Raw genomic sequence first — 14,105 nt, 5'->3', positions numbered from 1 at the left:
AGGTTTAACAAATCTGTTCTTGATTAGGGCAGCACTGTAAAGCTCTTGTTCTTAGGCAATCTAGGGAATAGAAACTCCATGTCAAGCAAGCCACATTCACTGATGTCCTAAAGACCAAAATGCAGAAGGATTATCTTCTAGAAATACACTTTGAAAAATTCTTCCACCTGCCACTCTTTTTAATGAAAAAGTCTCCTATCTCGGCCCCTGTCAGTGCCCATTGTTCAGCCCCATTCAGCCAGCTGCTTCTAATTCCACTCTTTCATGGGAAGGAAGAAAAGTATGGAAAGAAGAAAGTTATTCATAAACATCAAGAGATTTCATCTTTAATTTTCATTAGTCGCGTTCGCAGGTCACCAAATGAGTCGACATCAGGTTCAAAGTCCACGTGCTCAGTCAAAGGGCTGCTCTTTTGAAGGCTTCCACAGCAAATGTGTGTCTGTGTGCTCATGCATGCAAACACACCTTCCCCACGCGTGGGCTCACAGCCAGACACTGCTTGTACAGCTTTGCCAGGGCTGCCTTCTGCATTTAGGGCTAACAACAAGGTTTGTTTTAACACTTCAGTTGGGGAAGCTTTATATCCTAAAGACAGTAGGTAAAATATTTATTAGGAAGAATATCTATTTTTAACTAAGCCTGATATCATTTCTATTATTTATGCATGTGCAGCACACAGACTTCCCCGCTCATCTCCCTGCAGTAAATGTGAGTCGGAGACCAGAGGGTGGGAGCGGGAAGTGGAGCCCGGGGAGGATGGCACCAGGAGGAGGTGGGAAGGGAGTGGTTCTGTGCCAAGTCCAATACACATCAAGAAATGATTCATAAGATCGACTCTCCATCTTGTAAAAGAATCCCAGTGACCTCCCTTTGAGAGGAAGAGAACTGGAAGATGTGTTCCCAGCACAGCATCCTCTTCCTCACTTACTTCTCCATAGGTACACATGCACACAGATAGGGAAACACACGCTGTGCAGGTGCTAAGCCTGACAGGTGCTCTGTGTAGAGTTGTGTTAGTCAGAAGGGCCCAACCAGGAGCATGACGGATTCCCCTCCCCTCCCCTCCCCTCCCCTCCCCTCCCCTCCCCTCCCCTCCCCTCCCCTCCCCTCCCCTCCCCTCCCCTCCCCTCCCCTCCCCTCCCCTCCCCTCCCCTCCCCTCCCCTCCCCTTCCCTTCCCTTCCCTTCCCTTCCCTTCCCTTCCCTTCCCTTCCCTTCCCTTCCCTTCCCTTCCCTTCCCTTCCCTTCCCTTCCCTTCCCTTCCCTTCCCTTCCCTTCCCTTCCCTTCCCTTCCCTTCCCCTCCCTTCCCTTCCCCTCCCTTCCCCTCCCTTCCCTTCCCCCCCCTCCCTTCCCTTCCCCCCCCTCCCTTCCCTTCCCTTCCCTTCCCTTCCCTTCCCTTCCCTTCCCTTCCCTTCCCTTCCCTTCCCTTCCCTTCCCTTCCCTTCCCTTCCCTTCCCTTCCCTTCCCTTCCCTTCCCTTCCCTTCCCTTCCCTTCCCTTCCCTTCCCTTCCCTTCCCTTCCCTTCCCTTCCCTCTCCCTTCCCTTCCCTCTCCCTTCCCTTCCCTTCCCTTCCCTTCCCTTCCCTTCCCTTCCCTTCCCTTCCCTTCCCTTCCCTTCCCTTCCCTTCCCTTCCCTTCCCTTCCCTTCCCTTCCCTTCCCTTCCCTTCCCTTCCCTTCCCTTCCCTTCCCTTCCCTTCCCTTCCCTTCCCTTCCCTTCCCTCTCCCTTCCCTTCCCTTCCCTTCCCTTCCCTTCCCTTCCCTTCCCTTCCCTTCCCTTCCCTTCCCTTCCCTTCCCTTCCCTTCCCTTCCCTTCCCTTCCCTTCTCCCATTGAAAAGGGCAGAATAAATACTAGGTTAAAATTTTCTCCTTGCCATTTCAGTGGAAGCAATGGTTTGTCATCAGGGGAAATATTTCACTGATTAAAGGGGAGAGAGAGAAGAGGTGAGGTAGTGACAAGAAGCAGAAAAACTGCGGGTTCCGTCTTTTCTCTTTGCCACCACTGAACTACAAAAGGGCATTTCTTGGTGAATCAGCAGCAGTAGAGTTTAGTTAATGTGTGCGTTTCACATTCTTGGATAAGAGGTAGCAAAGAAGGTGGAAGTAATTTGGATTGTGAAGAAACAGCTGCATTTCAGCCCAAAGGTGGCTTCGGGTCACTGCCAAACGTAAAGATTTCCACATTCCTGCTCCCACTGCAAAGGCTGAAATGACCACTCTGCAGACCAACAAAAACTGGTTGCTTAATGGAGATGTTTTTCTCATAAAGCCTGAGTGAAGCTGTGCTCAATACATGTGGGGATACAATAGATTAGATAGTTTGTAGGATGCGTTAATAGAGTTCTCAAAGCACTTCACTATCCATCTCCGTGAAAGGCGTTACATAAATGTGAGCTCATTTGTTATCATTATCTCTCTTTGTCTCCTCGCAGGGTGGGTAATTTGCTGGGTTATCGGGCTATGTGTGTTTAAAAACACATGATAGATGTAACCTCAGCAGACACTCACTGCTCTTCTCATTCTTAAGAGCAGAAACGTTTCCTTAACCACTCTGTAGCTGCTATAGATCCTATCAGCTCTGACTCAGCGACAGAACAACCCCAGTGCACCAGAAATAGAAGCCGTGAGTTCTGCTGGCTCCTTCTGAGTCTGTTAAAGCACACCAACCAATCATCCATTTGCTGATACACCTTTCTGCAAGTGCACCTATCCCCAGAGCACAGACCTGACTTGACATTCTTTTTAACCAAAACGGAACTGCTTAATTAGAAGTAATTCAGCATTTCACAGGATGTTGCTGGGAAGTTCTCGTACTCTGCCTTCTTCTCTGTCTTTGGCAATTGGAGCAGCCCTGGGAAATACTCGGCACAACAACACACAGATTGCTTCAGTCAGAACCACAAAGGTTTGGTTTTATGATGAGCGAAAGGAGGCAGCAGCCAAGAGACGGGGATCCAACCAAACAACCCTGAATGGAACGTGCAGCCCAGGCTGACCATGTAGTGTTCCCCACTAATGTCCTTACCCTTGGCAAAAAAAAAACAAAAAATCTCTTCCTATGCCTGAGAAATATATTTATCCATGGAAGGAGCACGATTCTATAGTTCCTTTTCCACCACTCCCTCAAAATAAACCACTTGAAACCTTTTCCTTATGCCCGGGATATTTCAAACTCAAGTTCTCAATACAGAGTGACAGAACGCTCAGCACTGATTTTCCAGGTTTTGGTGGGTTTGATGGCTGTGTTACTGCTGAGATTCCAGCAGGCTTCTAAGAAGTGATGTGACTAGACTTATTATAATTAATGGAAGCAGGATGAATATATACACGATCTTCTCATTTACACAGGGGAACATCCATACAGCTGGAAAGCAAAGGCATCTCTACGTGGTAAAATAAGCACTACATAAATCTGATGTATGAATTTATAGTACACTAATGACTTCCCATTAAACTGCTGATTGAGCAGTCAGGATGTGGCAAGCATGAGAAGCTCACTCTGCTTCCAAGGACCATGCCAATGCCTAATGAGTTTCTGTCCTTGGAAGCAATGCAGTGCAGCTAGTGTAGTCAAGGTTTGCAGTGTCACTTATTTTGCATGTGCCATGCAGAAAAGCCCTCTGAAATAACAGCAAAAGGCAGTCGGACCCACAGACCACATACTGGCAGTGTTGTTACTGTACTTGAGTCAAAGCAGAGCAGTGCTGATGTTCTCAAGTTTGGATGGCATCCAATTCTCGAAGCAAAGTGCAAAGCGCTGTGAGAAACACCAACAGAACTGCACAGCCCCTGAGGAGCCCAGAGGTCTGCAGTCCTTCAACTCCTGAAGATCTCCCACTGTTCCCACTGCCCATCCCAGTGCTGGCTGTGGCCCCGCTGGGTTCCTGCCTCTCGCTGCAGTGTCAGCCTGGAAAGCACCAGCTCTGCTCATAGTTCTGCTCATAGCTGGATGCTCCAGCTCTGCTTACAGCCTGGCAGCAGCTCCTGGGTCATGCCAGTTATGCCACTATCTGCAGCTTCTTAAGCCTTGTATTTGGAAGAGGAATCAATAACATACCCAGCCCTAATGGCATCCTTGCCAGCAGAGAATCTTCAATGTCATAAGAGCTCCACTTCCCTACTAAAAGCTATGCTCTAGAGAAGGGCTGTGCCCCACAGCAGGCAAATGCAATGACTTCCTACTGCATTATGGCAGCTTTACCTATCCTGCCTTTAAAGCCTTGTTGCATTTTAATCCAGGTGTAGCAGCAGCAGCAGCACAGAGCGGCTGTGGCACAGGCAGCAGCTGCTCCTCCAGCACCAACAGAGCTCTCTGTCAGCTCATCCCTGTGTGCAGGCAGAGCTCACAGGGCTCACAGGACACCTGTGTGCACAGACCTGCAGACACCCACAAGCTGTCCCCCACCCCATAAGTGCTCGGAACCCCCTCGGAGCCGTCCTGCCATCTGTCCATCCTCCCTTCAGGCACGGAGGCATGCCCAGCCTCCACAGACATTACCATAACAGAGCACAGAGCGTGGGAGAAGGAGAGCAAGAGACTGTGCAAAATAATAAGTAATTGCAGGAAGAAACTGGGGCACAACAGTGTCTGTGGCTTTTGATGTTTCCCTCCCGTCCCGCCGTGCCTTCCTCTTGGGGAAAGGGAATGCTGCAAGGTGGGACCAGGCCTTGGCTGTTTCTGTATGGAGCGCCAGCAGGATTATGGATAAATATTGAAGCTATCAAAGAAGCTTAAGGGATTTAGGAACCCACTCCCCATTATTATCCTCTCTGCAGCAGAGGGAAGCGATCTTGTGCAGAGACCTCGAGCACACACCAGGACTGTGCAGGCTGCTGCAATGCCCCACGCCTGTTAGAAATTTCCCTTCCTTCGTTGGGCAGGGAAAAAAACAACCTGAGCTTTTGTTATAACACACAGAGCCAAGGTTTGTGCCTGGCTCAGTGCAGGGAGGACAGGATGGGGGGGAGGGCAGACCCACGGGCTGGGAGCTCCATGCACAGCCGTCCATCAGCTGCCTGCCTCCTTCCATGGGAAATCCCAGACAGAAATGAGCTGAGGGACCATCCGAGAGGAGAAGCCCTTGGTCCTTCTGGTTCATGCAAAGAGCGAGACAGAAGTTACCGTACAAATCAATTCCGAAGCAGAGAGGCGGATGTGGGATGCTTCAGACCTGCCCTCCATTCAAAGCTTCTGCTGAAGATTCACAACAGAACTTCATTAACAAAACATGACGACGGGCCCCATTCCCCCTCCCAGCTCTCAGCTCCTGCTGTAGGACAGCTCTGCTGATGGTAAAACAATTCTTGGTGTGTGTGCCAGCACAGGGAGCACCACCCCGAGCCCCGGCCCCTGCTGCAGCTCTCCTGCAGTCCTGGCTGATGCAGGAACAGACCTCGAGCAGCCAGAATGGTTTCTCTGCCACACTTTGTAGGGAAACGCTGCAGTTTTAAACCACAAATTAAATTTTTAATGAAACTTCATAACGGTTGTACCCAAATGTAATGTAATATTGATAGGAGCTGTGCATCTAGCTAGCATGAGATTGCCCTAGAAAGCTTTTTAGGATGTTATGCAATGTATGGTTAGATTAATTATTTGTAATGAAAGGACCTGTGCCCCTATAGCATCGTTGATGTGCCAGCACAAAGAGCACACTCCTTGTTCTCTCTGGATGTAAATGTCAGGCGTTTCAGGAAGAAACTGACTTCTGAGATGGGAACAATGAAAGAGAGAGAAGGAAAAAGGAGGAGAGACCGAATGTGTGTGAGAGAGACAGAGAGAAATGGAGAGGGAGAGATCTGCAAAGAAAGACTGCAGCAAAATGCAGCAGATTTCAGAACTCTGGTCCAAAGTGTTGGTCTGTTACAGGAGGGAATACTCCATCTTCCAGGCGGTGCATTTGCACTAACTGCACACCCTGCTCAGGCTGCCCTAATGAGATCTGTAAATTTTTGAAGGCATTAAAAATACATATTCTGCATATGCACAGCTCTGCAGCCTTCAGCAGGGCGGTGTGCGCTCACCTCCCAGCCCTCTCTGTGCTGCACAGGGCACGGGGCTCCAGCAGCGCCCAGCTCACCCCACATGTGGCACCACACAGACCTGGGTGCTGTCACTGCTGTGTTCCCAGCACCCATCCTCGTGCCACATCCAGGTGCATGGGGAGTGGGGCTGCAGCAATGAGCCCCGGGGATGTCGGCTCTGCCATCCCCCAGAGGCACCAAGGCTGGGAGCTGAGCTTCTCGCTTTGCCCATCACCGTTTCCCATGGCAAAGCAGTCTCCATCCCATAATGGATCATATTGCACAGAGGAGATTTAGCTGCAGAATCAGCATTCCCCCCCAGGAGGACGGTTTGTGAGCAGCCGTTTCCACAAACAGGAGAGAGAGCTTCCACTCCCTGCTCTGTGTCTGGCCCCTGGGATCACAGACATCCACTTCCAAAGTGCCCTTTGCGCATCTGTAGCAAAGGAGGGCTGGGGCTGAACACCTCTGAGCAGCAGCTCTGCACTGGATGCTGGCCCAAGGGGACTGCTGGCCCCAGGGGGGGCACAGCAGGCAGTCCAAAATCCTCCGAATCACAGACACAAATGTTCCTGCTGGCTCCTGCTCAGCACCACACCACCTCCAAGGTTCCCAGATCGCTGCGCTCAGCTCTTTCCATCTACGGAGCGATAAATCAGCCCCAGAGAACGCTTGGGGAGAGGCGAGAGAAGAGTTAAAAATAATAGGGGCTCCATTATTCCATTATATCCATCCGGCTCCTAAATCTGCAAAAGCAATAACGGATCTTACTGCATGATTCAGTGGTTCTGGGAAAGCTGAATTCTCTGTCATATTTTCTCGTTCTTTCTTCACATGAGGAGGCTCGGGGGGTTACTGCGCGTATCTGTTGGAGCGCAGCTCTGTTGTTTTGTCCTATCCAGGTATTTATACGGTCTCCATCACCATAGTATCAGAGTGTTTATTTTACTGCACCTGTCACCTTGGTCTCCTCTCAGCATAATGTACTGTGGATGACAAAAGCTCCCTAGTTAAATTGGTTCAGTGACATGAACGGCTTTGTCAATACCACGCAGATGTTAACAGAAGTGGGCACCAATTCCGCTGCCTCCCAGCTCCTTTTTACACCGGTGGAACTGTATTGCCTGCAGTAACATTGTTTTCAGTTTGCATTGCCGCCTGTGGCGGAAGAATTGGACCTGCATTCCTTTCAGCCTTTTCCACAGCATCCCTTTATCCAAGGGAAAGGCACTAACCAGCAGAGGAAGGGAGAGGCCTGCCCAGCGTCCACCCCTACCCAGCATCCCTGTGCCCTCCCCTCACATCCACCCCTCTGCTCCAGTCTGACTGCATCCAAACATCACACAGCACAAAGAGCAGAGAAGAAGTAACCACTGCAATAAAGCCAGAAGTGAGGAACTCAGAAGGAAATGCAGATATATATATATTTTTTTCCTCCGGAATTTCCTAAAGCAAAGCACACAGCCCTGGGGTTGTGCTCCTCCCGAGCTCCACAGCTCCGAGCTGAGGGCAGGGACAGTGCTGGAAGCAGCTCTGGGAAGGATCTGGGTGAGCAGCCCCTGTGACCCCGAGGTCACTGAGCGTTTTGGTGGTTCTGGTAGCACTGAGCAGTGCCAGCACTTCGGAGCACTGCAGAACTGCTGAGCGCCGGCACCATCCCGGGCTCCACAGCCACTCGTGTCCCAGTGCTGCCAGCAGGAAGCCTCTGTGTCACAGAACTCGGGGGCAGGTGAGCACATGTGATAAAAAGGCAACGGGATGAGTCACGGAGTGATGTGCCAACCGAGGGGGGGGGGCTTGTGCTGGGGGGAAAGTGGGGGGGAGGCAAGTGCCCAGCAGCAGCAGCTCTTCGTCCTTTGCAGCTCCGCGGCCTGAAGGACCTTGTATTTTCCTGACCCACTTCACTAATCAAAATTAATTGCTTCACATTTCACAGGATAACTTGGCATTATGTAAATACTCCAGCCATATGGGCTGCTGCAGTGCAGATTTGGCGGGGCAGGAACTGAACCGAGCCGAAAGGACCGAATTCACGCACGGTGCGATCGGAAACCGCTCCTTAGGCGCCCCGCAACCCCGCACAGCCCCGCAAAAAGCCGACGGACGGCGCTGGGGAACGGCGCGGGGAGCGGCACCGTGCGTCCCAGGGTCACGCAGCGCCGAATCCCCGCCGCCCGCCCGGCGTTCAGACGAGCAGCACCGTGCACGGAGCGGAGAGAGGCTGAGCTCCTTGTCGCACCCCCCCGGCTGCGGACAGACCTCGGGGCCCCTCCGGCGGCGGCGCGGGGAAGCGGAGCTCCGGCGGCCGCGGGGCTGTGTGAGACACGCTGTGCAAACGAGCACGGGGCAGCCCGGTCGGGCAGCACCACTGCGCGGCCCCGCACCGCACCGCACACCCACAAAAGCCCCCTTTGGCTGCCCCCCGCTTCACGCTCGCTTCTACAAACCTCCCACCGACCCGTGGCGCACACACGCGCCGCGCACCCACGCGCTGACAGCCCCGGCCGCTCACACTCACACACTCACACTCACACACTCACACTCACACTCACACTCACACCCGCGGGACCGGCAGCCCTCCCCCACCCCCCCCGTCTCGCAGCCGGGATTCCACGCGCCGTGACGTCACGCCTCGCGGCCCCGCCCGGGCGCTATAAGAGCGGCCGCGTGCCGCAGTGGGCCCGGCGGAGAGCGGCGGAGCCGGCGCCAGTCCAGCCCGGTTCCCCGGCCCCGCCATGGCCGCGCTGGCCCGCTGCCTTCCCCTTCCCCTTCCCCTGCCCCCATTCCTGTCCCTGCCCCGCTTCTTGCCCCTGTCCCTGGCGCTGCTCCTGGCGCTGTCGGCGCCGCGCGGCCGCGCGCAGAGCTTCGGGCAGACGCGCTTCATCTGCACCTCGGTGCCGCTGGACGGGGACATGTGCGCGGCCACGGCGCCGGGCGGAGGTTCGGCCGAGGAGCTGAAGAGCACCGTGCTGCAGCTACGGGAAACGGTGCTGCAGCAGAAAGAGACCATCATGAACCAGAAGGACACCATCCGCGAGCTGACGGCCAAGCTGGGCAGGTGCGAGAGCCAGAGCGTGCTGGACGGCGAGTCCAAGGGCGGCGGGGGGGGAAGGAAGCAGGGCGGCTTCTCCAAGAACACCATGGGCGACCTGTCCCGGGCGCCGGCCGCCGAGACCCTCAGCCAGCTCGGGCAGACGCTGCAGTCCCTGAAAACCCGACTGGAGAACCTGGAGGTACCCCGCGTCCCGCACCCGGACCCCGCACAGCGCGGAGCCCGCGGGGGAACGCGGCGTTAACGGCCCCCCCCCCCCGCTCTGTCCGCCCCCCGCAGCAGTTCAGCAGGATGAACTCCTCCGGGCAGAGCACCAACCTGAAGGACATCCTGCAGAACAAGATCGACGATCTGGAGAAGGAGGTGCTGTCCCGGGTCAACAGCCTGGAGGAGGGCAAGTACAACCCCAAGAACGAGTCCGAGGAGCGGGGCAAGATCGAGAGCACCCTCACATCGCTGCATCAGCGCATCAGCGACCTGGAGAAAGGTACCCCCCCTGTCCCCCACCCCGCCCGCTCCCCGCTCGCTCCCCGCTGCCGGCGGAACGCCGAGCAGAACCCGTCCGATCCGAGCGCTTCCCTCCGCCCCCCGGGGATGCTCCGCGCTGGGGATTACGGCCGGAGCGGGGCCGTGCGGGGGGGTTTGTGCTCACTGCCGTTACATAATGGGGTGGGGAGGGGTGCGGACCCCAACCCACGGGTGGGCGCATTGGGGTCCCAGCACGTCTCCACCCCACAGGCCAGAAGGACAACCGCCCCCCGGATAGGTTCCAGCTCACCTTCCCTCTGCGCACCAACTACATGTATGCCAAGGTGAAGAAGAGCCTCCCTGAGATGTACGCCTTCAGCATCTGCATGTGGATCAAATCCAGCGCCTCCCCCGGCATGGGCACCCCGTTCTCCTACGCCGTGCCCGGACAGGCCAACGAGCTGGTGCTCATTGAGTGGGGCAACAACCCCATGGAGATCCTCATCAACGACAAGGTGTGGGCACGAGGGGGCTGGAGGGATCTTCCTTGATGGCACGGTGCGGGCACGTTGGGGCTGGAATAGGGGGGGAACGGCATGGGGACCCACCACCCTGACCCCTTCCTATCCCCGTTAGGTGGCCAAGCTGCCCTTCATCATCAACGACGGCAAATGGCACCACATCTGCGTCACCTGGACCACGCGGGACGGCGTCTGGGAGGCGTATCAGGACGGCACGCAGACGGGCAGCGGCGAGAACCTGGCCCCGTACCACCCCATCAAACCGCAGGGCGTGCTGGTGCTGGGCCAGGAGCAGGTAAGGATCCCTGCAAGGGGAGCTGGACCATCACCAGCACCGCGGGGCTCTGACGGCCACCCCTCACCCCATAGGACACGTTGGGCGGAGGGTTTGATGCAACGCAAGCCTTCGTGGGGGAGCTGGCACACTTCAACGTGTGGGACCGGCGGCTGTCCCCGGGCGAGGTGTACGCGTTGGCCACCTGCAGCAGCAAGGCGCAGGCTGGGAACGTCATCGCCTGGGCAGAGACCAACATCGACATCTACGGCGGGGCCACCAAGTGGACTTTCGAGGCCTGCCGTCAGCTCAATTAGGGCCAAACGGACAAGCGAGAGCCGCCTCCTCATCGGGTTCTATTCAGTCATTTGGGTTTTCCTCTTATTTATTTATTTATTTATTTATTTGGGTTGGGATTTGTTTGTTTGTTTGTTTGTTTGTTTTTGCGCAAAACTGACTGAGAACGAAGCCCTCACCTCCACCCCAACCCCCTCTTGGAGCCGGGCCCCCCCCCCCCTTTCCTCCCCCTCTTCATACCCGCAGTCCGGTTTCTGTCTTGCCAACGTCCTTCAATGCCTGCGTGCCTTGGCCTGGCGTGGCTGCGCCCGCCCCGCTTCGCCCGGCCCCCCCACCCCATCCCTGTCGTCGTCCCCCCCCCTGCAGCCCCCCCCCAGGGCTGGCGGAGGATCACAACCCCCATAACCCCCCCATGCACCCTCTTCAGGCCTCTCTCTGTGCTCTGAGGATGCAGCCCTCCATCCCCTTTCCCATTCCTTCTCCCCCAGGAAGGCCAAACTCTGTGTGTCCCCCCCCAGCACCGCTCCCCAGCACCACAGCCATAGCCCCGGGCTGCAGGCAGGAGCGGGCCCAGCCCCTTGCCCCCCCCCCCCCTCACTCAGGTACGTGTCCCCCCCTCTGCCCACAGCCCCGACCCCCTCCCATGCCGTAGCTGGTGACAAATCCGCCTTTCTGCCCCCAGGAAGTTTAGCGACTGCTGAGAAGTCCGAAGCCTTTCTGCTTTTGATAACACAGTATATTGTTTCTCTTACTATCAAAGGAAGTTTATTACCGATAACAATAACGATAATTTAAAAAAAAAAAAGGTATTTTTATGAAGAATTAAGAAGCGCTCCCTGAGAAAAAGCACTCCGAGATCCTGCAGGTGAAAAAAAAAAAAAAAAAAAAAAAAAAAAAAGAGAAAGAAACGTATTTTGAAACAAATGCATTTTGTATGGTTTCCTTTTCTAAAGTCCCGCTTTGTACTACAGCCGCAGCCATCGCCCCCAATGCCTCCCAGTGCCCCCGGGGCCCAATTCTGACTGTGCTCTCTTTAGGAACAGCTGTGAGTCCGTTCCATTCCCTGCGGAGCAAAGCGCAGAACGGAGCGGTGCGACCCGCTGGGTTCACAGCATACAGTGCAGAGAGGGAGCGACCGCCTCTCCATCGCCGCCGTTCTGCCAACCAAAGCTGTCCATCCCTCCTCTCTGTCTCCTTCGGATTCTGAATGGGTTACGATACGCTCCAGCCCGCAGCAGCAGCTCTGAAATGCACTGTTTCTACTGATGATACTCGTGCTTTTTTTTTTCCATTTTATTGCCGAGATGACATGAATTGTTGACTTTATTTTTACACAATAAAAGAGTGAAGAAAGACGCCGGGCTGCGCCGTGCTGTGTGCGCTACTCGCAGGAACCCCCTGCCGCACGCAGGAGCCGCTGCACATCCCCGCTCATTGCACGATGAGCTCACCAGGTGAACAGATTGCCTTTCCTGTCGGCCCAGAGCACGCTGCCCACCATGGAATGCCCCCAGCCCTCACTCCTGGCTCTGCGCTTCCACCCCAGCACCGTTTCCCAGCATGTCGTCACATTGTGAGCTGATGGATGGGGAGGGCAGGGTGTGGGATGGAGCCGTGGGGGTCCCAGAGCTGCTGGGCTCCTGCAGCCCTTTGTGCTGTGCCTGTCTGCAAGATGCCCCCGAGCCATGTGCCACCACATGTGCCATGGCCACCCTACCCCTGCGTACCCTCAGAGCACTGCCCTGGGTACAACACCAGAGCAGTTTTAGGGCCTTTTGGTGCAGACGCTGTGCCCCCATCCCCACACCCCCTGCAGCCCAGCTGCTCCACAGACAAGGCTGCCCACCTCCGTGTCCCCTCCAGCCACAGCAATGAGCACAATGACTGACAAAACCAAGGATTTTGCATTGGGGGTGGCACAGCCCGCTGCCCCCCATGCTCAGCCCCACAGCTTTGGGCTGCAGTTCACAGTGGGAGCCCGGAACCACTGCGAGCGTTCGGATAAAGGAGAGCGCTGCCCACACCGAGTGCATTAAATCCAGGAGGCTTTTAGAGCAGATGGAGATCTTGGGCTGCGTGAGGACAGGGCCCACGGCGCTGGGAGGTGGCGCAGAAATATTGACGGGGGCGAGGGAGAGTTCTTAAGGGCAGGATGCAGCCGGGATTTACTGCGCTGATCCGGGCGCTCACTGCTGGCTCACGTGGGAGAGAAACCTCTCACCCCTTCTTCCTACACAGTGGGCACAGCACGGCCTCGGAGCGACACGCAAAGCAAATCCAGCTCTGTTCCATCACAGAACACCCATGGAAAGCAGAGAGGCACTGCACCCTGAGGTGCTCCCCCCTCACCCCCAACCCATGGGATGCATGCATTGCCCAGAGCTGCCTGCAGCACCCAGCCCGTAGCCATCCCCCAGCATCGCTGCGCTGCGGTGCCGAAGGCACACACTTAATAACATGCAGTTAAATTAATTAGCACCGAGCGTGCCACACCGTATGCTGCTCTGCACTGCTGTGCTGGGAGAGCCAGATGAAATATGGATGAGGCGCTGAGCGGTGATGGGGGCTCAGCCTGGAGCCACGACCCCAGTGCCTATGGAAAGTGCTCTATGCCATTGTTTTGCAAAATCTGGAGGAGATGGGAGGAAAGCTGAGCTCTGCCCTGCACGTGGTGCTCCACTGCAGGAGGTGGGCAGCAGTTTGGAGCAGCTCCTTGCAAGGAAACCGGGGCAGCAGAGACAGAGATCTCACTCTGCTCTCTGTGCAGCTGACAGCAAGGGAAGCTGTGGCAAGGGCTCCTGTTGGTAACCTGCATCCTGCAGCTTGCTCTGCCCATGTAGACCTGAGCCCCATGGCACGAGACTCACAGCACACCACCAGCAGCACGGGATGAGCCTCCAGCACAGCAGGATGGGCAGGGAGGTTTTGGTGCACAAGCACTGCGTTGTCCTCCGCACTCAGTGTGCAGAACTGTGAGCATCCTTGGCACAGCCCTGCTGCAGCACAGAGGCACTGCCATCACCCGACCCCACGAGACACAACACACCCCAGGAATGGCATTGCTGAGGGCTCAGCCCCCCCTTGCAGCTTGCTTCAAAATGACTTTGGAACGATCCTCATCATTCTGGATCTCTTCTTTCAGAGCCGCTGCCTGCTGCAGGTGGGAGCTCTGCCCTCATAGAGGCCCTTCTCCTTCTGCTCATTCCCAGCGCCTTGGGGATGCCACTGAGCAGCACTGAGGGCTGTGGGGATGCTGTGCTCAGGGTCTCCCCCCGGGTGAAGCAACTCTGGATGCGGGGGAAGCACAGCTGGTGCGCTGTGGGATGGCCCTATAGAGCCATGGGGCCACGTGCTCCCCCCTCACGCATGGAGCGGAAGGAAGAACGTCTCCCCAGCACATTAAAAATAAATGCGGCATCACACTAATTATGCTGTGTAATTAGCATTTGTTTGCTGCTTATCAGAAATCCAC

At 55.6% G+C, this 14,105-nt stretch overlaps 1 protein-coding gene across 1 annotated transcript; it reads left to right on the top strand.

The window, feature by feature from the left end:
- Positions 1-8,700: 8,700 nt before the first annotated feature.
- NPTX1 (neuronal pentraxin 1) lies at positions 8,701-10,758 on the top strand. Its single transcript, XM_031598602.2, has 5 exons — positions 8,701-9,254; positions 9,353-9,560; positions 9,812-10,056; positions 10,178-10,357; positions 10,432-10,758. Exons 1-5 carry the CDS (start codon positions 8,757-8,759, stop codon positions 10,651-10,653), a joined length of 1,353 nt encoding a protein of 450 aa, XP_031454462.2. The 5' UTR covers positions 8,701-8,756; the 3' UTR covers positions 10,654-10,758.
- The last annotated feature ends 3,347 nt before the right edge of the window (positions 10,759-14,105 follow it).

This window comes from Phasianus colchicus, chromosome 20 (assembly GCF_987193195.1).
Source record: "Phasianus colchicus chromosome 20, bPhaCol1.hap1.1, whole genome shotgun sequence".
Lineage (NCBI taxonomy): Eukaryota > Metazoa > Chordata > Aves > Galliformes > Phasianidae > Phasianus > Phasianus colchicus.
The sequence above is the reverse complement of the archived record's forward strand: the minus strand, read 5'-3'. Positions and strand labels throughout refer to the sequence as shown.

Bases quoted from the DNA above. Each gene is read 5' to 3' on its own strand.
- NPTX1 (XM_031598602.2), top strand. From the start codon at position 8,757: ATGGCCGCGCTGGCCCGCTGCCTTCCCCTTCCCCTTCCCCTGCCCCCA. The intron at 9,255-9,352 runs GTACCCCGCGTC...CGCCCCCCGCAG, and splicing joins CCCGACTGGAGAACCTGGAG to CAGTTCAGCAGGATGAACTC. The intron at 9,561-9,811 runs GTACCCCCCCTG...TCCACCCCACAG, and splicing joins CATCAGCGACCTGGAGAAAG to GCCAGAAGGACAACCGCCCC.